This window comes from Pleuronectes platessa, chromosome 13, assembly GCF_947347685.1.
Source record: "Pleuronectes platessa chromosome 13, fPlePla1.1, whole genome shotgun sequence".
Lineage (NCBI taxonomy): Eukaryota > Metazoa > Chordata > Actinopteri > Pleuronectiformes > Pleuronectidae > Pleuronectes > Pleuronectes platessa.
In genome coordinates, this window is record NC_070638.1 from 3,615,234 (window position 1) to 3,638,183 (window position 22,950).

Consider the following 22,950-nt stretch of genomic DNA (forward strand, 5'->3'; position numbering starts at 1 on the left):
CATTAATCTGTGAGAGCCACACTCAACAAGCTCCTCTTATTTCTGATAATGGCCAGTGCACAACATGCACAGCACACAAGCTTCACTTTCCTCTTCACCGAGGGAAAAAGCAATCGATCCTGTAGTTAAATGAGTATGTCTGATATATACACATAGAGCCATGGAAACAGACAGAAGAGGAAGTCAAAGTCAAAGACAGCCCTGAGCACAGCCCTCAAAGAAAGGAGTAAAAAGGATAACGGGAAATAAGAGAACAAGTAATAACTGATCTCAACCCCACCTTGAAGACATCAGAGAAGAATCCAGAGCCAATCCACTCGCAGGTGAAGTCATCAAGGCGTGTGAGACAGGAGAAGGCGCTGATCAGAGCTCTGTAGGACGAGGGCCACACCCTGCCCACCTGCAGAAGATATGAACAGACTGGTGAAAACAGGTCAAATGGGTGATTTATCCGACAGCGCAGTAATATGCTCCAAGTCCTCGGGTATAATTTGCTTGTTTGTGTGGGAAAATTAGATAAAGGCCACATTATCCGTCTGCCTCTAAGTGGGACAAGAACTAAATATAAAAGAGTGATTTAAACCAGGATACATAAGATGTTCTCAGTCTCTACTTTTCACAGACAGAAATAAGCACAGAGTGAAACACGTTAATACAGGAGACCCATACACACTGAGCTTAAAGGGAGCTGCATTTATTTTTGTGTCGTAAGGCAACTCAGCGATTCTGTGGGAACACAGATTCCAGCATGTGTCAATAGCAAAACAGACAAATCCCTTGTTGAACCATCCCTGTTCACTAGTAAATTGATGCTATTATTGGCACAGAAGAGTCAGAAACGAAAAGCAAATGAGTAAAATGGTTGATGGGAGCAACATGAATAACATGAACCACAAACTAACTGTATTGAATGTTAATTTAAACGTGTGTACTGATCGTCAAAAAGAACTGGCCCATAAAGACTGGAACAGACTCATGGCCTGATCAATCCAAATCATTATCCTAAGTGTTTAGGATCATTTAAACCTGCACAAACCCCAGTATAATGTAACGTATGCCCTGCACCAGTGTGTTCTTCTCATTTGAATAAAAACCCAGGACTGACCTGTGGAGGCGGTCCCATGCCCATCTCACAGACCCCTGGCCCTCCGATACTGTCCCTGTCCTCGGTGAGGCGTTCAGGTCGTGTTGGGAACCCAGCGATGGAATTGCGTTTATTCCGGTCCATGGTGATGTAACGGATTGTGATACCAGTGAGGGTAATATGAGCCGTCCTCTGTAATGTACCCACATGACAAGAGGACTGGGTTGCTTTAATGGTGCCGAGGATTCCACGGCAACACAGGATCTACTCAGTTTGTGTCCTGGGAGGAAATATGTCACACACATAGACTTCAGCTTGGGATTTTGTTTTAGGGCACCCCCCCCGGTGACAAGCTCGGGCTGGGTCCAAGATGATTCCTACTGGTCCAGTTCCTCAGTTGTAACTGAAGAGTCCACAGGGATGAGCAGGACTTCACATCTTTGACAGATGTATAGAAAGACCTTGGAGACCTGGAGAAAACGAAAAAAGGGTTTTCATTGATTTGAGTCAATGTAAAGTCGCAGTGTGGGATGTTGTTAGGCCACACACCCAAAATAAAAGAAACAAAAGCTGCCACGCTGCCCTCTGATGAAAGGTTAAGATATTTAAAGCTGTTTTGTAGACTGGGTCTTGCATTAGGATGGATATGACAACCCACTATTGCTCAACAGGGCCAAATATAATGGCTGTAATAAGGGCTGATTGTCCAATTATGGGAGATTAGCCAAGAAATACCTTAGGTCCCGGACCTTTCTGCCATCCAAAACAAATTCAGCAGGGTACGAAGGGGAACAGGAAAGGAAGTCTGTGGCTAAAGGTCTTTTAAACAATGTGGCTTTCATATCCAACCTTTAAGAATATTTGAGGCCAGAGGGGAAATCTTCTGACTGATGTAACATCGAGTCTGGTTATAAATATTTATTTTCAAATACTCTAGAGAGAGAAAGAAAAGTATATTAAACTAGACTTGAAAAACTAATTTATTCCTCCTATGATACGAACAGAGAATCTCCCGACAGCATTAACGAAACGGCTTATGAAGAACAGTGTATGTGATTAATTAATCAACTAATTGCCCCCTAGGACTAAGCATCTACACAAGAGAATAGAATAATAGATGATGTAGACCGAGTGAAGCGAGATGACATTTTACAAAGTACAACCCAGACGACCAGCAGGTAGTAAATACAACTGCATGAATAATACATATCTATAAAGCAGAGTTCACGCTACTGCTTTAAAAACTACAAAAACTTTCACAGTGTACTTGTGTTGATTTCTTTCCACACACAGCATCAATCTATATCACTCATATTTATCAGAGTATAACTGCAATAGTTAAGTTAAATGTGCTCCATTAAATCAGAAGGATTTGTGGCAGAAAGTGAGAAAGGAGCAGATTTAAGTATGAATAAATCAAAGAGGTCCATTTGAACCACAAGCAGAGAATAACAAATGTCCAAGTCTGGGCCCAGATGAGGGCTGATAAGATCAGATCCTAAAAAACAACATTGAGATGACACAGCCAGATTCTGCTTAGGTTCCGTCAGCATTACATGACAGTCACTTGTTACAAGTTACTGTAGATCTCCTGGACAACTTCTGAGATCATTCTCTGTCCCGGCAACATCCTTAAAAGGCTTTTTATCCTCCTCCTGCCTTTTTCTCTCCAATGACACTTCCATTTTTCAGCTTTGCTGAAATGGTACGGCAAAGCTGAAAGTGCCTGTGCCAAGAATAATGAAAGCCACAAGTACCAGGCCAAAGCTTTCCTATCTAATTTAAGTAGCTTTTCCGATCCAAGAGCGGGAACAGAGACAAACTTTTCATCTTCGTATTTGTATCTGAGTTGACAAGAAGAGGCCAGCATGTAAAATTCAACCCTTGATTCAACACTACAAGCTTCAGTACCCACACACCCACAACAGTGGTCCAGGCAGCTGATGCTGACTAAACACAAACATCCTACACTTGAATTTCAGTCATGCAAATGCTGAGAAACAGCGTTATTCTACTAACTGTGGGTGGCTTCGTTTCGGAAAGTTCCTCCCAGTCTAAAGCAGCACGCTGACCACCGAAAAGAATTTTACACCCACTTGTGCAGTAAACATGAAAAACACACATCAATCACAAGGAGCTTTGGCCACACACTGTATAAAAAAAACCATAGTCCTGTAATATTCTGCAGCACGTTAATCCTCATTTAACTTCGCTCGTGGAAATCTGGATTTAGATAAGGAAAGAAAATACATGTGTCCAAACCATACCGTGTTGCCGACACATCCAGAGGGCCTGCATTTAAACCACCGCAGTAAAGAGGCTATGCTTGGAAAAGGGGTGGAATTTTTTTTTAAGGCGGCCCTGTTTTTGGGGGGGTCTGTAAAATGTGGTTTGTTGCTACTCCAAAACAGATGGGACATCTCTGAAGCAGCTTCAGGCCAAATGTTTTAACAGTAGTTTGGGGGCCTGAGCACTATCCAGCTGTGTCCCAGTGGATTACAGGCTAATAGAGGACGTCGGCAATAAATCAAAACTTAAAGTGATGTTATAATGACAAGTCCAGCGTGTGTCTGTGAAGTGCAAGAGGTATTGAATGACAGCGGGAGGGGAGGGGGGGGGGGGGGGGTTGAGAGGCAATGATTTGTTCGTGTGAGGATGTACACAATGAAGGACAAACACAGATCTATTCTGAGTGTTTTTAAATATACAGTGTGTGGTTTTATAAACTCAAAACTATAATCAAGACACATTCCTGCAGTTTAAATCATCTATTAAGACTTTCACCCTGTCACCAAGCCAAGTATCAGAGCAAGGCCACATTCAATAATAAAAAAACAAAAGGAATGGCAGCATCTTATCTGACCAGGAAATCTTAAACCTGGTGAACTGCCATGATATGTGAGCCTCTGCATACCTGTCATTCTTCAAGGGTTTAGACAAGTAATGAGCGAGTCCGTGGGGCCCGTGGAAAACCACTAATGAGTCAGTGGAACTTCACAACACTCGTGTAAACTGGAGGTGGTTTGATGAAGAGCTGGAGGTGAAGAGCTGGAGGAGAGGAGCTAACCCAGAAGAAGCAGCAGCAGCCAGTGTTAGCCTTCAGGGGGTTAAAGTTTAGCCGACTTACCTGGTGTGGTTCCCGGGAGATGTTCGTACGAGCAGTCGAGCTCCATGACTTCGCCTCCACGGAACAAAACAACCACCGAAAAGCAGAACGCTAACACCGTTACAAAAACGAAAATAACAACAACAACAAACTTTAGTCACGCAGTTAGCTCGGTGGCTAAAGCCGTTGTGCTAGTTTGTCAACACACAACTCGGGCCAACGTCCACAGAAGGTTGCGAGAAGTTTCGAGGGGTAAAAAAGAAAAAGTCCACATTGGTTTGGTGAGGAAGAGCCCGGATCCACGGGGTGAAGTTCGGGTGTAGTGTGTTCGAGTCCCCCTCGTGTCCCTGGAGGAGTAAAGTCCGGTGTCCGCTGCCCTCCCTGTCCCCGGGTGTGTGTCTGTGTCGCTGGTTTCAGTTTGACAGCTCGTCCGTCGCCCCTCCGCTACTCCCCACTGACCCCGCCCCCACGGTTTGAGCGACGCGTCAATCGGACCAATGAGCGCGCAGCTTCCTGAGGAACCTGCTCTTGGAACCGTTTTTTTTTCTTTTACAAAATAAAAACACACGTGCTACATAAATGTAAAGGCACATATTTATACATTATTTGTTTCGTATAAAGGTCACTGTAGCCTCTGACGACTGAAACACAGTAACATGAGGTCATCGTGACCTTTGACCTTTGACCCCCAGGGCACCGGAATCTTATCAGTTCATCTTTGAGCGTGAAAGTTTGCACCAATTTTGAAGACATTCCCTCAAACGGATCAGAAGATATCACGTTCAAGAAAAACATAAACATATTTTGTAGAACTACTGTGACCTTTGACCTTTCACCTTTGACATTTGGCAAATTTGAGTGAGTTAATTCTTGAGTCCAAAAGTCAAAGGGTTCTTAGATGGCTCTCCAGAGATATCACCTTCACAAGTCCATGTGAATATTTGTGGCATTCTTGAGATATGGCGTCCACAGGACTGGGACGGACGGACAACCACTGCCGCCAGCACGGAAGCATTTCAATATTAAACACATTTCAAAACCCTTCCTCAGTGATTTTCTGTCAGATTATCCTAAAATCGCTGATTATCTAACAATTTTTACAAAATTGTTGTCAATTTCAGTTCAAATGAGAGATACAGCAGACAGTTCAGAAAGAGAGAACAGAGATTATTAAATCAAAAATATTGATTTTTAATAGTTCTAAAAATCGTATTCAAGGTTGTTTATAAGGCACTTCTACAAAAGCAGTTCATGGTGAATTTTCAGGAAAAGAGTCACATAAGTGAATCCATGTAGAGACAAGCAGCAGAAACAATGCAAAAAGACAGAGTAAATACAACAATAATATTAAGACGCTTAAATTACTTAAACAATCATACACTACTAATGTGTTTCTGTTAGTTGTAACCACAGTCACTACTGCTGTTGTCAAAGCATCACTCCAGTCAGTGTGCTAAATTAAATCAGTTGCATAGAGTTAATATTTTAAGTCAGATAGAAACTGTTTGATAAATTGCCAAAGACACTTAAGTACAGTGCAGCACCATAGATTAAATAGATGTACCTCAGGACCTTTCCGTCAAGTGGACCCCAGCTTTTAGAATGGAAATACAGCACCATCTAGTGGACAAAATTAAAAAGCACTGCTACACGCACACACAACCCATCGTTCTATATATGACATTGTCTGAAAGTTTTATTTTATTAACATTCATGGGGAATAATCTTTATTTATTTATTTACATAGACATTTATCTTTGAAAAGAAGAAAATGACTCTCAAAAGCTGAAGGTCAAAGAACATAAAACAGTTTTTGGATTAATTTGTGAGAAAAACTTTTTTTTTAAATGAAAAGGATTGTTTAGAAAAATTGTAGAATGTAATAATAATAATAATAAATATAAAGAAATTAAATTACTTGTTGACAGATGTGGATGTATACGTTCAAACCGTAGCATGCACAATGTGGATATGTGAAAAGAAACAAAAAACAGACACGTGTCCATCAAGTTATTATTTTAATACTTTATCATAAAGCGAAGGTGAATTCTGTCATTTTCTCCATTTCGTCCTCTCGCGAACACCGTACATTCCCTGTCACGTGACCAGGCCCCATTTCCTGTTGCTATTGTATTTCACTTCCATGTTTTTCTCCTTTAACATTGACGCTCATGCAAAGTGTGACAGTCGCGTCGCTTCCCTCCGACTTATAAAGTTACTTTGCCCGCCTCCCCCTTACCCTCCCCCGGTCCGGTCCGTTCCGGTCCTCGTCGACCACAACCGGCAGAGGCGTCTCAGCGCTGCGGGGGAACCATGGCCCACTGTGCGGCTTTCCAGAGCAAGTTAGCCTCGGTCATGGAGCAGCTCGCCCAGGCGGCCGTGCTGGAGATCAGCCGGCTGTGGGAGGACGGGTTCGCCCTCGTGCAGGTCGAGCTGCGCCGGAGACAGAGCGAGATCGAAACCCTGAACAAAAAGTTGATGCTGATGGAAAACGAGCGACTGACAGTGTTGAGTCAGACCACAAATATGTCCTCCTCCTCTTCTTCGTCCTCCTCCTCATCAGCATCATCCTCCTCATCATCAGCATCTTCTTCTTCTTCCTCCAGGAGAGAGCATCACAACAAACTGCTGCTGCCCACAGGTGAAGGTGAGGACGACCGGGAATTAGAAAAGTAAATGTTGGAAAACTTCACTGCAACTTCCCCCATTCAGTATTCAAAAGTACTATTTTGTCTGTTTAATGGTGTAATACATGCTGAACGTTGGTATACATTTGTGAAACTGCATTATAGTGTGATGTACAGTATGAACTTATTCTGAGTTACAACAACTATAATGTCAGATATTCTATGTAAATTAAAAAATACTGTGTCGCTTTGACTTCCTCAAATATCACTAATTAAAAGCAAGAAACATTCTACAATTTGTTCTCAATTGAATCACTGATTGGAGTCTTTGTAGATTACATGTTAATATCTGCATAATTAGTGCATAAGTCAAAATAGTCTATATTTAAAATATCTATTCAAGGGACCTGTCTGGATGAATACAAATGCTTTTGTTGTTTTAGGGCCTTTTGCAGATTCAGTCCAGGCCTTGTGTTCTGATCCGGTTGTCAGAGAGAATCACACTCCACCACCACCACCACCACCTGCTCAGACAGAGGAGATGCAGTGTGAGCAGCACAGGCCTTACCTCTGTCAAAGGGACGACATGGACGACATGGACGACGAGGACTTCGTCAAGCTGGAGGATGAAGACGATGTCCAGATTGTGGAACAGATAGTGGACTCTGATCACAGCGTTAGCGACGGAGCCGGTCACCACGAGAGGGATCCTAACCCCCAACCTGCCGAGGTCCTGGAGGAGCCGGAGAACCAGCAGTGGACGTCTGTGACAGTGGCCGACAGCGACTCAGCCGAGGACTCGGATTGCCTTTTCGAACCCAAGCAGCTCTCGCAACACCTGGACTCGGAAATCCTACTCATTCAGAATGCCTTGGACATCTTTGACAACTCAGCAGAGACGGCGTATTCGGACAGGTTCCTGAGGGAAAATGGACAAAGTGCATCGAGCAAATCGAGGGCTCCTCTGACTTTTAGCCAACCACAGCTCAGTCAACCTCGAGAAGCAATAAATCTGCCGGAAAGAGGAGTGTCCATCAGATTCCTCTCAGAGAAACAACAACAATCTAAACACGTGTCGAGTTTTAACTCTGACAGCCGGTTGTTCCTCTTAAATGACCCAGAGTTCCATAAAACTATGGCAAATCGCCGCATTAAGGAGAAATGGTTCATCTGCCCGTTCTGCGGAAAGAGCTTCGACCGTATCAGCCACCTGGAGATTCACCAGCGGATTCACACGGGGGAGAAACCGTACACGTGTGATATATGTGGCAAGTGTTTCTCCCAGAGGAGCAACCTTCGCACTCATCAGCGGACTCACAAAGAAACTTTATCCCAAAATGCAATTTGATTCGATGTATTTTGAAAAGAAAAGCGAAAATAACCTTTGTGTTGTTTCTGTCTAGATGAATTAACAAATTATCTATATATTTTGATATTACTGAGAGGTAATGTAGCTGACTGATATTACTGTGCACTCACTTTAAACAAAAAAAAGAATTGTAACCTAGCTTTGTTATTTTTAATCTCAAGTGAGCAAGCAGATTTATAAAAAACACGCAGGAGACTCCAGCCTAGCATTTGGACTTGTTAAAGGTCCATAAACTTTAATATTTATAAGGTTTGCCTTAATATATAAGAATCTGAGACTATTGCTGTGTTTTGGGTATCTTAGGGTTGTGTATATATACATATATAAGGAGTGCGTGTGCTGTGTTGCTCTGCCTTCTTTCTATCAATCGCTGGCTATTGAGAGGATCTTTATTTTTTCGTGAAGGCCACCATAGTTTTTCCTACAAGCCGGGAAGGGGAGCGTGAGACAAAGTGTGTTGAACTGGTTGCAGTCTGAATCATTAAATGCCAGTAAATCCTACACACAGACCATTTTAAGGTTATAGTAAATGACACAATTTGTTATTTAATATCTGGCCGATTTGAAATGAGTCACTGTGGCTCAGAAAACTGTTCTCGACAACTAATTTACCTTCGATTGAATGTAAATATGAATTTCGAATCTTCTAAAAGCAAGAAAACAACCAGAAAACATTCAAAATTTAGCCGTATGTCATGAGGTCACAGCATCTGTTGGAAAATTATGTCATACTGGATTATCAAGATGGTTAGCAGCACCAGCAGCCTTCTGTCCATTTAACAGAGTTGTTCTCTGTTGTCATCTATTATTTCTGGTGCTGACTAGCAGACGCAGCCTGGTTTAATCACTAAGTCGACTTATCAAGCTCATCCCTGCATCAGAAGGTGTTGGACAGCAAAACTCTGTGTGTTTGATCACACACTCTGATGTCTCTGTCATTATAGTTTTCTCATTCACTTTCAATTGCCTGGTTCACTTGGGGAAATATATCCATTTGCTTTTTTGACACCACTTCATTCTACTTTACTGTCTGTACGGTAAATATGAAGCTTGAGTCGGCAGCTGTTTGGTTTAGTTCAGCATCAATCTACCAAACACCTCTAAAGCCCACTACCCTTATATTCACCGTACAGACACAGGTTGTACTGAAATGATCTAATCCCTTGGCAAGAAAGCAAATTAACATATGAAACTATTCTTCTACTACAGAGGTTCAGTAACATTACTGAAATCTTCACTCCACTCTGTGGGAATCCACTTTTTTCTACTTGTATCCAGTTAATTCAGTTCTTACGGAGTCGATGAGGTTCGAGGAAACACTTCAATCTAATACAGCAGCTGCGATGCCCTTTATCCTCCAACACAAGGTGAAATAAGCTGAATTGTCCCAGGTTTGAATAAATAACCAAGACTTTGTTTTTAAAATGGCATTTGCTGTACTTTTATGAATAAACATTTCAACATTTACACATCAGGTTTTTTGTCTTTTCACTTTCATAGAAAACACTGGATGGATATAAAACATGTTCTTCTCCTGCAGGTTTTGTCCCCGTCTTCTTTTTCATGTCCATGTTCTGGTCCCTCGGGGTAAAAGGCTTTTCTGGCCTTTCTCTTGTTGCAGGTAACAATATTGTAAATGTACAACAGCTCTTTGTCTCTCCCTCATAGTTATAATACACACATATACAAATACACACGCTAACTCGTCGTCCGCAGGTGAATCCAAGCTGAAAATATCATGGTCTATCATCATCACTATCCCCTCATTGTCTGCGATTTCTCCACTATTCCGTATCTTAAAAAGTAAATATATTCCCAGTTATTATAGCATTACAATAAATGAACAAAATCTGACGCTGTCTCGTCACATGGGGAGAGTCTGTGGTCTAGATCAGTAGTTCTCTACCTTTTTTCAGTGATGATCCCCCTTTGAAATATTTTCAGCCAAGTACCCCCTAACTAGCGCAAAGCATTTTTGGTTGAAAAAAAGTTGCAATACACAGTGATGTGCTCTAGGTGTCTGATTTATTAAACTTTTTAGCTTGAGACTTTAAAATTTAAACTCCATCAATGCAATTAACATTGCTCATTTATAGTGGAAATACAAATACTATTTGGAAGTAAAAAAAATAAAAAAATAACTTAAGGCTTTTGCATAAAAAATGATTTGTGCAAATAAAAATAATTATCAACTTAAAGTGCCCTATTTCGGGATCATATCAAAAATATGTTCTCTAACTGAACTCATGAACTTCATTTTATATAAAAGATTTGCTTAAAATAAAAAATTACAAATCTTAAAATATCTTCCTTAAGGATTCCCAACAGCCGATTGAGATATTCTCCCTGGAGAGAAACAGCGCTCTTCTGTGTGCAGCAGCAGTTGTGTGTGTTCAGTTCCCATGTTTCCTAGAGGCGGCGAAACAGGCGTGCATTACGTGGTCTTGACTTTATGAAGTTCATCACTTTGATGCTGTCGTTCAAAACGTCATGTAACACAGGACTCATTTTCTTGGACGCCAATGCTTCCCTGTGTTTGACACGTGAGTCCACTTCACGTCGGGGTTTTCTTTTTTTAATGCGCGCTGTGAGTCCTCTCGCGCAGCCCGTCATATAGTAAAAAAAAGCTCACGTTCCCACTTTAGTGCCTTCACTTACCCCCATTTGAGAACCACTGGTCTTTATAACCTGTCCTTTGGGGTGCAGCGGCACGGCGTTGGAGTGTGGTCTGGGTCAGAGGAATCCATTACTGAAGAAGACTTGATTGGCAGCGCTTCTGAGATCTATAAGGGGCTGCTCCTCTCGCTCCTCCTCTACCGACTGCGTCGGAGCCCAGTCCTCTACGTGTGGCGAGCCGCCTTCCCCGAGGTGGCTGAGGTCCGGCTCTCTGGGCCTTTCTTTCTGCTTGACCTTCAGGGGAACAAGGGACGAGGGAATAAATAACTCCTGTGAGAGAAAAAGCACATTAGGTTGTGATGCATTTACAGTTGTTACTTTTCAGTCCCTCTAGTACAGTCGTCGCCAACCCGTCGATCGCGTTCTACCAGTCGATCCCCCAGTCTTAACTGTCGATCCCCCTACTCTCTGGACTCACTGGCTGTCGTCGCGCCGCTGATCAGCTGTGTGTCGCTTGTCTGTTTTCCACTAATGAAATTGGACTTCTACCATACAAGGAAACAAATCATATTTGAGGCCATTTTAAAATCAAAGCCTATGTAAAAACGTTTTGCTGCAGTAGCATCTCCTCTACAGAACATGATGTGGAACGGAGAAACTACATATTGTGCATTGTAAATATGAAAAGATTCTTGTACATTCAGCCTTTAACACAAATTGCTAAACATAATAAATCGGTTTACATAGGACTTAAAAAGTGATCTTGGGCATGAAAAGGTTGGTGACCACTGCTCTAGTACATGATGTACTATTTGTTCCTGGATGAAATAGAGCTCAGTACTTGAAAGTGGACCTAATAATCAGCTGAACCAACATAAAACAGCTGATAAAATGCAGACGTCTGGAGCTACAGTTTCACGGGTGTGTTAGTTTTTGATTGGCATCCTTTGATCTGTCTCCTTGACAACGTCTGACAGTAACAACGCAAATATTGTTCTCGCAAAATACCAGCGAATTGGTTCTCTTCGTTGGCTCCTCCTTCTCTCCGTCCATCCACATGTGTCTCAGGCATTCCTTGCTATGGTGCTGTACGACCAGACATCCCCGCTCTTCAAGCTCCACTTCTGCCAGAAAACGACAGTTCCTGCCAGGCAAGGAACTGCTAAGTTTGTTGATGGGACGCTGCAGACGGCGAGAAGACAGTCACAACACCGACAACAACTGGCTCCAAGCACTCCTCTAAACAGAAACTATGCTCCACTACTAAAGCATATTATTAAATGTATTGTTGTTATTATTCCCTTTGAGAAACTCACCAGTGGCTTGTTGCACCTCATCACGAATGACTCCACCCTCCTCCTTTGCTCCTCCTTCTCTCCGTTCATCCCTATTTGTCTCAGGCTCTCTCTGCCGTCTTGCTGGACGACGGGACATCTCAGCTCGTCTAGCTCCACTCCTCCCGGAGGACTCCTCTTCCCGCCCAGTGTGGACTGGCTGCCTTCGTAGATGGGAGGCTCCTGCAGGCGGAGAGAGGAGAGGTGACAACCCTGACAACAACTTTGTCCAAGGAGAGTGAAAGATGGTTAGTTAACAAACACAAAAAGATGTGGCAGCCTGTAATCATCGACCTCAACGTCAGACATAGCTGCTGACTTGCCAGCGGCTCCACCCCGACCAAGCCTGGCCCTGTCGACACCCTGCAGGTTATTGTTCTCTCTTAGTAATTTTTTACCTGAACTATGACATTAATGGTCACAGGGGTCTGGTTCCTTATTAAAGGACCTTGTCTGAAGTTTTTTTCATTTTCGTCCCTGGGCAAAAAGAGAGAACACATTTAGAGGGTTCACGGGATAGGTCAACATCTGTAAGGAGCTAAAATAGAGTTTATACAATCACAATCAAGTTCCTATCACAGTTAACTCTATGCATAAAAAACCTCTTCTCGTGTGTCCCCTCACGTTTTCTCAGTGATCTGCCTCTTAAACTTTCTGTTTCTGTTGCGATGGTGGCGGTTGACGAGCAGGACGACAAGGATCAGGACCAGGACCAGGGTGACGGCGGCCGAGGACCCGAGGATGATGAGGAGGAGGTGGGACGGGACACCCTTGCCCTGAGAAGACTCTGATGTAAAAATGATGAAGACTAAATGTTGATGCGCTTCACATACAAATAAAACTTTCATGCAGCAGTTGAACTCCTTATTGAGTTAATGTTTGTTCACACCCTCAATCCATCACAAGGGGGCAGCAAATCTGCACAAATAAAAATTTGAATATGCTCAGGATTTAGATTTAGTTTTAGTTTAAATCTCAACTTGTAGTTTCGATCTTCTACTCCTCTCCTTCTAAAATACCAATAAAACTAAAACCTCCTCCTCATTTACTCCTGTGTGGTCTCAATGAAGAACAAGGCTGAGGCCTGTGGGATTCACCTGCTATTGTCACTGAATACTCTGCTTTTCCTGCTCCTGCAATGTTCTTGGCCACACACTCGTAGACCCCGCTGTCATTCAAGCGGAGGGTCCGCCCAAAGACGAGTTTTCCTCCAACCACGGACACCCCATCTGGCAGAGCTCCTCCCCTCCTGTGGGCAATCACAGAAATAAATCATCAATCATCAATTCACAGAAACAGAAACCTGTGACTCACTGGAGACGAAGAACGCGGCCAGACCGAGTTAAACTAGAGATATGGTTATGTACAGTGAGAGCATCACGCAGGCGGAGGACGGTACCGTGTCCAGGTGAAGTCCTGAGGTTTGGGGTTTCCTCCACTGTCACACACCAGCTCAGCGTTCTCCAAACCCACGAACCAGTCTCCTGAGACACTGGTGATGGTGGTATCTGGGGGGTCTGACACAGACACACACGTTAACATGCAGCAACACAAAATATTCACCTAAGTATTAGATGGTGAGGCCAAGTGAAAAGCTTGTATGACATGATTTTTATCTGAATTACAGATTTTCCTTTTTAATATGTTTTTAAAAATGGTTTGTTTTATTTAAGTCTGCAACCTAACAAAATATCAAAGTAGAAAGTCACTCAGAAGATCAGATGCAGTGCCTTAAATATGAAACAACATTTCAATTTACTAGATCTGGATTTATATTTATAATTGCATATGGATTATTCTCAGAGACTCACAGTGTTAAACAAAGTAGAAAAATAAATCTCTGCAATCAGGTTCTTCCTCAGATCATGTCACACCATAAGCACAACATTCCTTAGAAATCAGTTGGGTAGTTTTTGCGTAATCCTTCTAAATAATAAACAAACCCAGAGGAGAACACAGAGGGAATAAGATAAGATCTCTGAGGAGCTTCCCAATGCACAGTTTGTTATTCTAGTGACATAATAACATTTCTATAAAGTCTGAGCTGAATGCGTGTGGCAGACGGCGGCAGAGCGTCTAGATCTAAAAGTGACAATCTGTGGTATCACATGGTTTCGGCTGGCTTCCTCTCACATATGCCACTTTCCTTCCTGCACACAAAATGTAACGTGCTACCAGGTCAGCAAAGATAAAGAAAAATCGAATTTACTATTTAACAACAACCTTTTCCAGGGAAGTACAATATTGTATCTTATCTCTCAAATCAAGCATTGTATTTTATCATATCATGTCACACAGAACCATCATCATCATCATCCTCCTCATCATCATGGTACTCACACTGAACTTCCAGGAGGTTTGAGATCCTGCGGGACCCGTTCAGACAAGGATGCCACACCAAGCAGTCCAGCTTTTTGCCGTTCATGCTGCGCAGCGGGTGCAGGGAGAAGTAGCTGGACACAGACCCGGCCTTGTGGTACTTGTCCTTGCCCTGGCCCGGCAGGTCGGTGTCCCAGGAGAGACGGGGACGCGGGCGACCCTCTGCTTTGCAAGTGGCCGCCAAACGGTACGAATCCCCCTCCTTCAGGATGACGGGGTCCAGGGAGGAGATGGGTAAAACTGACAGAAGAGGGGGAACAGGGAGACTTTAGGATTTCCGGTGTATTTACTTAGAGCTTGTACTTTCTTTAAGAATCAAAATATATTTTCTATTTAAGTAACTTGAAACTGAAAAATGCAGTTTATTAGGCTTCCAGGAAAGTAGGATCTGAATGTGTGCTTAATCTGTACAGAATAAGCATTGTATTAAGATAAGCCATATAATAAGTATTGTTATTTAGATTTTCACCCGTAAAGCACATTGTAAATTGATTTGAAAATGTCTGTTTAAAAATAAAGTACAAAAAAAATCATAATTTCATCCAAATCACCAACTTCACCTATTTATGTGGATAAAGAAAATATACAAATTCTTAACATCCAAGTTTATTCTCTATGCTGCAATATCATTTTTCTGTATCAATATGTATGTGTGTTATATTTCCATATCTGTGCTGTTATGTGTTCTACTTGTTAAAAGTACAATAAAAACATTGTTTTTAAAAACCTCATTCCTGACAATCTATTAGAAACGATTAACTGAACATGTTCCTGTAGCCCGAGGTAAGTTATGGCATTCACATTTAAATTATAATTTCTGATTCCTGCTCAAAGTTAATTTGTCTTTACCTAAAATGATCTAAATTGACTGTAATTAGATCAATTAAAACCAGGAATTCACACAATGTTTTTGGAATGTTTTGGTAGTGAACAGTCAGGTAAAGTATCAGTTAAGAATAAAAGATATGAAAGACCTAAAGCATCCTGGATCAGATAGAAATAATCAATCACACAATCACACATGATGTCAAGGTACCGCCCACGGGGTTTGATTGACAGCTGGTGTCTGGGATGGACTCTCACTGTTTCACAGAAGAGGAGAAAGAGGAGGAGGAGGATAAGTCTTTCTTACTCCAGACGGTGAGGGTGATGTGCCTCTCAAAGGTTCCGTGAGGGAAGGTGGAGATGTGGCAGATGTAGCTGCCCTCGTCCGACTCCTCTGTGCTGGGGATGAGCAGAGCCGAGTTTTCTGTGGGGCTGCTGCTCTCGAACTTCACCCGACCAGAGTAACGCCCGAACTCTGACAACACAACACAGATGGATCAGGGCTTAAATTAACAGCCTATGTTCCATCCATCATCTAAAGCACTTATTCTTTGAAGGTCATGGGGGGGGATATCACATCTCAGTCCCGACAGATGCTTCAATGAAGAACACTGACACAGAACACTAATGGAACGTTCCTCCACAGGAGCCCAGACTCTGCAGGTTGTACCTGTGTGGCCCTCAGAGAAGTGGGCCGTGATGATCTGGTCCTTGCTGCCGTCCGCGAGCTCCTTGTACCAGGTGACCTGCACCACCTTCTCCCCCCCCACTGGCTGGTAGCGGCAGGGCAGCCTGGTCTGACTCTCTGCCAGCGAGCACAGTGAGGTGTGGGGCTGAGGAGGCTCCACAAAGTCACCGTGCACCTTCACCACTGAGGAGGGACGCAGAAGAAGAGAGATTTGATGTCATAAGAGATATGTGATGTATGGTTCTGAAAGATTTATGGTTAGAATTAATCACAATGATTCAATTCCAGTGTAAACACCAGACACTTGCTGAATATGAATTCAGGATTCATACTCTAGGTACCACAAAAGTTTAATCAATTATTCATATTAATGACCCAGACTGACCAAGCTTTATCTCACCCGGTCGTGAGTCCACATCAAACCGTGGGACTCAAAGGAGTGAGTGTGAGAGAGCGACACATCCACACCGCAAACAGGAGAAGCCAAACATTCGCCCTTTGATTTCTGAGGTGAACACTGGCTACAGATTCATGGGTTTTAATAGATTTAATAGATGATAGACCGACGGAACCGATACGGGACACAAACTCCCACAGGTTAAAATAAAGCGAGGAGCCATCAACTGAACAGGGGGACAGGGAGCGAGGATGGGAAACAAGGACGAGGTTTGAATTCAAACAGTGTTGGTGAGAGAGAGTCGTTGGAATCACTCATTCAAGTGACACGAAGGAGAGAGGCCAAAAAACAGGGGGAAGGAAAGAGGTGAGAGCTTCAAGTGAGATAAAGATTGAACACACGCCTACACAGACACCCGCACATGCACCCACTATCAGACAAACACAAGTTCACTTGAATGTCACAAGCTGCCATTCTGGCTTTTCCTGTTCATTACATTTTTTTTTATTTGTTCACCCAAGATGGCAGTAACTCCCTCACACCTGAGGAGGCTGCAGGTCAAAATGGCCATTAGAAGAGAGACTTTTAATTGGATGAACACAGAAGTTCCAGTTCCTTTGTGGGATCGATGCCCTTTTGACGAATTCAACAAAAGCATCAGAGCCTCAAGAAGAACACCTGAATTAGTATTGGATACTGGAGGTGACACATTGGGCAAGAAGTTCTGATTAGAGCCAAAAGAATGTGGCCGAGCTACATTCTCTCACGTTGCTTCTGTCTCCACATGTGCAGGGACGGATCAAACAAGGAAGGAGGACAACTCCAGATGAGACATTGAAATCCACAGGCATCGATCTGCTGCTACAACTTTCTCATGTTTCCCCCCATTCAGCCACAGGAGCGTTTTGATGTCCAGCACAGATATCTGGTGATGAGGCTCAGTGACTGAGATCCAGACCAAAGTGCTGGATGTGGTTAGAGCCAAGTTCTTCTGCACCAAACCAACGTTTCTGCACTAAACGTTGGAAGCACACAACTGTTTAACACAGTGGTTCTGAAGCTGATTCTTCTTATGTAAGTTTAAAATGATCAAATAATTAACAAGACAAAAGACAATTGTAAGAAAAAAAATGTCTGGTCTGATCTTGTTCATCATCTGGTCTCAAGGCTCCAATTCCCTGGTGTTATTCAACTCACAATACGTTACTGTATAGAATGTGTGGCCAAAAGTATCCGGACACCTCCTTCCATTGTGCTATTCGGCGAGGGCCGGAAATCAGAGGTTTATGAAACCAGCCTCAGACAAATTACCCACTGGTGTCCAAATACTTTCAGCCATTTGGATATTAATCTACAGGGGAAAACAGTATTAGAGTTGTTCCATTCATAAAATGTAACAGAATATAAGGTTTTGCCAAAAGAATGTGGAAACCTTGTTCTATTCTGACATTTGCCTTGGGCTTGATTTACGATGCCTAAACCAAACCAAACCGCGGACAACTGATCAGTAGAGGTGTCCAGATACTTTTGTCCACAGTGATTATTTACAGGAACATGTATTGAAATAGCTTTTCAATTCATGACAGTAAAAGGTATGTGGACAAAAGTATGTGGACACCTCTTTCTTTCTAACAAAAAGAAAAAGGCATCCACATACTTTTGACCACATGTTATATATATATATATACACTACCATTCAAAAGTTTGGGGTCACTTAGAAATGTCCTTATTTTTCAAAGAAAAGCACTGTTTTTTTCAATGAAGATAACATTAAATTAATCAGAAATACACTCTATACATTGTTAATGTGGTAAATGACTATTCTAGGTTTAAAACGTCTGGTTTTTGATGAAATATCTACATAGGTGTATAGAGGTCCATTTCCAGCAAATATCACTCCAGTGTTCTAAGGGTACTTTGTGTTACGATGCACAACTCAGCAAGAAGACAGTATATTAGAGTCTCTAGTTTGAGAAATAGACGGCTCACAGGTCCTCAACTGGCAGCTTCTTTAAATGGTACCTGCAAAACACCAGTGTCAACGTCTAGAGTGAAGAGCCGACTCCGAGATGCTGGCCTTCTAGCTAGAGTGGCAAAAAATAAGCCATATCTGAGACTGGCCAATAAAAAGAAAAGATTGATATGGGCAAAAGAACACAGACATTGGACAGAGGAAGATTGGAAAAAAGTGTTATGGACAGAGGAATCAAGTATGAGATGTTTAGATCACAAGTAAGGGAAAAAAATTGAGACGCAGAACAGGTGAAAAGATGCTGGAAGAGTCCCTGACACCATCTGTCAAGTTGGAACCGGGCAGCAGAGCTCAGAGCTCAGACTGACATTGAGCTGGTGTAAAACTGTCTCCTTGTTTATTGTAAATCAATCGAAGCAGAAAACTCACCGAGCAGGAGGAGCAGAGTGAGACTCCTCACACACTGCATCTCTGCTCCTGGAATCAAAGATCTGATCTGTAATCCAAAAAAAACTCCTCCTGTTAATCCTGTGGTTGCTGATAAACTTCCATGGTCGATATCTGGGTTCGGATAGTGAATCACAGAGAAGAAGAAGCTGCAGGTTGGACTCCTCCCCCAAGCGGCAACAACCAGGGCTGAGAGATGAGGCCAATGAGGAAGTGCAAAAAGCTGCAGTTCACTGGGTGGCCACTTGAGGCTGGCTCCAAGGAGTCAATTCTAATTGACTCCCATGTTAAAAAGCACGACTTTAGAGCAGAATGTTTAACAAAGAAAGTTGAAATTATATAGAGGCTTGAAATTATGGATAATTATCACAGGTGACGCCACCGTTAGCTCGCAACTCCAGCTCTTAGCCTGCTGCCTGCTCGGCTTCACCTGAGCTAACAGGCTAATCCCCGTCAGTGAACACAACCTGAGTCTGTGGAGAGGTTCTCACTCGCTAACCTATTTGACTTGATTATGTTATTGTTAGTAACTTCAGTAATAATGTCATATTAGATTATTGTTCAAGAAATAACGTTAGTGAAGCTGCTTCAGTGGGAAACTCGTTGAGCTTTGTTATTGTGGCTGAATGGTAACGTCATGTTGAATTTAAATAGTTTAAATTTTTACCACAAACACAGATTATTATTCTGCAGAAAAAGATTTACTGTGATCAACTGAATCGTGAGTATTTAAAGTCACATCTGTATTTTTAAGAGCAGCTGTTTAAAGTAGCATTACGTCTCCTAAAGCTCTTTATTCAGAGTATTGGTGATAATGTTTGGTAACATGTTACAGTGAAAACTAAACTTGTCGCCTGCATCCAGTTTTTACATGGTTAATCTTAACAAACTTAACTGAATTATTGTGTTAAATAAGTGGACATGAAGAATAATGTAATTTTTTGTCACATATAAATAAATTATAGGAAGTGTAACTTTACTAGAATAGACAGTCACATAGAGAACCTGAGGCTGATGTCCACCACATATTTCCTAAACTGAAATTAAGTGATTATGATCTGATGAACTTTGAAGTATAAACTTATTTTGACCATGTAAAAGTGTGGTAAGGAGTTAACCTGGCACATGTATGACTTTACATATCTGTGTATTTGTGTTGAATGTTCCTCTAGGATGTCCAACATGAGACACAACTGGAATCAAACCAGACTGAACACTGAGAGTCATCACTTCAACATTGACTCCAGGTACAAACCTGTTTTCATAACTTACAAACAATCAAAGCAAAGTATTGCACATAATACATAATGTTTTAAATAGTTTATATATATGTATGCAATACTATTAATGTGGAAGAACTCCATACTGTACATTCATTGTCTTGGTAGTGCACTGTTTAATCCAAAAGCATATTCAAATACATAGTTGAATATCCACAGAAAGTAAGGATACAAACTTTGTTCATAAGTAACACTTCCTCTACAATAATGCCATACTTTTATGTTTCCTGTCATTTGCTGCTGCCACAGTGGATGCTGAGGACATCAGATGCTGCAGTGCTTCATGTAATGAACAGAAGAAACTCACTATAAAAGGATGTTTTATGTTGTGTATGTTCCAGCAAAGACTGGTTCTCACAGTTTATTCTGTGTTCAGCAGGTGAAAGCACCACAGATTTCAAACAGAACCGATGTACTGGGCTCTTGGTTTGTACCCTCACGGTTGAATGCACATATTGTTAGTAGCTTTGGATAAAAGGGTCAGCTCAATGAAATGTAATCTACTAAAAGAAAGAAAACATTGTACAAATAGATAAAATGTCTTTCTACCTCATCTGTAATATTAAAGGTGATAGTCTCCCACAGATGTGGTGATAACAGTCCACATCAAGTACCTCCATTTCTCTGTGTGAAAACATAATTATATAATAAATATGAGAAGTGTTTACAACAGTGGTGTGTGGAGATTATAATCATTAGTGGCGAGATGAAGCTTCATGAAGCATTGACGCTTTCCATCCAATTGGTTCACTCATGGCCGACGCTTCATAGTGCTTCATTTGCTGTACTGCGCCATCAAATGGATAATAAATGTAAAACAGGCAGATTGATTATAATGCCCCCTTGGCTTTAATGTGTGAAGCTTTGAATTGAATAAATGTATGAATGATGTTTGTGATGCCAATACATAAATTATGAACGTATTAATATGGTGTCTGTCTTTATGATACAATGGTGGGGTCAAAGGGAAAGTGGAAACAAATTTGGCCGAGAGTTGTGATGTGAATGTGCTTGTGTTACTCGGGACAACATGTAACAGGTAAATATGGATTTTTTTTTTCTTTTTATTTAAAAATTACAACTTTTCAAAACGTGCAAACGTGCAATTTTTTTGCAACCGAAGCAGCTCTCGCAAAATCTGAACTCGGAAATCCTACTCATTCAGAATGCCTTGGACATCTTTGTTAACTCAGCAGAGACGGCGTATTCGGACAGGTTCCTGAGGGAAAATGGACAAAGTGCAACGAGCAAATCAAGGCAAGGCAAGTGTTTTTCCCAGAGGAGCAACCTTTGCACTCATCAGCGGACTCACAAAGAAACGTTATCCCAAAATGCAATTTGATTCGATGTGTTTACTGTGCACTCACTTTAAACAAAAAAAAAAGAATTGTAACCTAGCTTTGTTATTACATAGAGAACCTGAGGCTGATGTCCACCACATATTTCCTAAACTGAAATTAAGTGATTATGATCTGATGAACTTTGAAGTATAAACTTATTTTGACCATGTAAAAGTCTGGTGAGGAGTTAACCTGGCACATGTACGGCTTTACATATCTGTGTATTTGTGTTGAATGTTCCTCTAGGATGTCCAACATGAGACACAACTGGAATCAAACCAGACTGAACACTGAGAGTCATCACTTCAACATTGACTCCAGGTACAAACCTGTTTTCATAACTTACAAACAATCAAAGCAAAGTCTTGCACATAATACATAATGTTTTAAATAATTTATATATATGTATGCAATACTATTAATGTGGAAGAACTCTATACTGTACATTCATTTTCTTGGTAGTGCACTGTTTAATCAAAAAGGTAATTCAAATACATAGTTGAATATCCACAGAAAGTAAGGATACAAACTTTGTTCATAAGTAACACTTCCTCTACAATAATGCCATACTTTTATGTTTCCTGTCATTTGCTGCTGCCACAGTGGATGCTGAGGACATCAGTTGCTGCAGTCCTTCATGTAATGAACAGAAGAAACTCACTATAAAAGGATGTTTTATGTTGTGTATGTTCCAGCAAAGACTGGTTCTAACAGTTTATTCTGTGTTCAGCAGGTGAAAGCACCACAGATTTCAAACAGAACCGATGTACTGGGCTCTGGGTTTGTACCCTCACGGTTGAATGCACATATTGTTAGTAGCTTTGGATAAAAGGGTCAGCTCAATGAAATGTAATGTACTAAAAGAAAGAAAACATTGTACAAATAGATAAAATGTCTTTCTACCTCATCTGTAATATTAAAGGTGATAATCTCGCACAGATGTGGTGATAACAGTCCACATCAAGTACCTCCATTTCTCTGTGTGAAAACATAATTATATAATAAATATGAGAAGTGTTTACAACAGTGGTGTGTGGAGATTATAATCATTAGTGGCGAGATGAAGCTTCATGAAGCATTGACGCTTTCCATCCAATTGGTTCACTCATGGCCGACGCTTCATAGTGCTTCATTTGCTGTACTGCGCCATCAAATGGATAATAAATGTAAAACAGGCAGATTGATTATAATGCCCCCTTGGCTTTAATGTGTGAAGCTTTGAATTGAATAAATGTATGAATGATGTTTGTGATGCCAATACATAAATTATGAACGTATTAATATGGTGTCTGTCTTTATGATACAATGGTGGGGTCAAAAGGGAAAGTGGAAACAAATTTGGCAGAGGGTTGTGATGTGCTTGTGTTACTCGGGACAACATGTAACATGTAAATATGGGGGAAAAAATTGCTTTTATTTAAAAATTACAACTTTTCAACACGTGCAGACGTGCAATTTTTTTCCAACCGAAGCAGCTCTCGCAAAA

The 22,950-nt window shown here is 41.6% G+C and overlaps 3 protein-coding genes across 7 annotated transcripts in view; 1 reads left to right on the forward strand and 2 right to left on the reverse strand.

Annotated features, from left to right (window-relative positions):
• The window catches only part of tesk2 (testis associated actin remodelling kinase 2), a 25,262-nt gene extending 20,632 nt beyond the window's left edge, over nt 1–4,630 (reverse strand). For both annotated transcript variants that reach the window (XM_053437606.1, XM_053437604.1), the window contains exons 1-3: nt 4,212–4,630; nt 1,106–1,554; nt 281–400 (exon numbers count right to left, since the gene is read on the reverse strand). In XM_053437606.1, the coding sequence (XP_053293581.1) occupies nt 281–400; nt 1,106–1,228 (243 nt within the window). In that variant the 5' untranslated portion in view covers nt 1,229–1,554; nt 4,212–4,630. The remainder of the gene's footprint in view (nt 1–280; nt 401–1,105; nt 1,555–4,211) is intronic.
• Nucleotides 4,631–6,309: 1,679 nt separating this feature from the next.
• Nucleotides 6,310–9,653, forward strand: LOC128454281 (uncharacterized). Its single transcript, XM_053437637.1, has 2 exons — nt 6,310–6,837; nt 7,261–9,653. The coding sequence occupies exons 1-2, from the start codon at nt 6,504–6,506 to the stop codon at nt 8,163–8,165; spliced, it is 1,239 nt and encodes a 412-aa protein (XP_053293612.1). The 5' UTR covers nt 6,310–6,503; the 3' UTR covers nt 8,166–9,653.
• LOC128454262 (nectin-4) lies at nt 9,599–18,991 on the reverse strand. Of its 4 annotated transcripts, XR_008341615.1 has the most exons (12): nt 18,827–18,991; nt 16,011–16,211; nt 15,648–15,815; nt 14,477–14,755; nt 13,536–13,653; nt 13,234–13,385; nt 12,761–12,923; nt 12,535–12,613; nt 12,119–12,319; nt 11,811–11,984; nt 11,181–11,347; nt 10,969–11,096 (listed from the first exon to the last, which is right to left on the reverse strand). XR_008341615.1 is itself a non-coding variant. In XM_053437613.1 (11 exons), the coding sequence occupies exons 1-11, from the start codon at nt 18,864–18,866 to the stop codon at nt 10,920–10,922; spliced, it is 1,752 nt and encodes a 583-aa protein (XP_053293588.1). In that variant the 5' UTR covers nt 18,867–18,991; the 3' UTR covers nt 9,599–10,919. The 4 variants fall into 4 exon arrangements, 3 of the variants coding, with proteins under 3 accessions (XP_053293588.1, XP_053293587.1, XP_053293589.1); XM_053437613.1 differs by lacking the exon at nt 11,181–11,347 and having other exon boundaries at nt 9,599–11,096; XM_053437612.1 differs by lacking the exon at nt 11,181–11,347 and having other exon boundaries at nt 9,599–11,132.
• Between the last annotated feature and the right edge of the window lie 3,959 nt (nt 18,992–22,950).

Coding starts and splice junctions, on each gene's coding strand:
- LOC128454281 (XM_053437637.1), top strand. CDS start 6,504: ATGGCCCACTGTGCGGCTTTCCAGAGCAAGTTAGCCTCGGTCATGGAG. Junction 6,838..7,260: donor GCTGCTGCCCACAGGTGAAG/GTGAGGACGACC, acceptor TTGTTGTTTTAG/GGCCTTTTGCAGATTCAGTC.
- LOC128454262 (XM_053437612.1), bottom strand. CDS start 18,866: ATGCAGTGTGTGAGGAGTCTCACTCTGCTCCTCCTGCTCG. Junction 12,924..13,233: donor GTATTCAGTGACAATAGCAG/GTGAATCCCACA, acceptor TTTTTACATCAG/AGTCTTCTCAGGGCAAGGGT. Junction 12,614..12,760: donor AGGCAGATCACTGAGAAAAC/GTGAGGGGACAC, acceptor CTTTTTGCCCAG/GGACGAAAATGAAAAAAACT.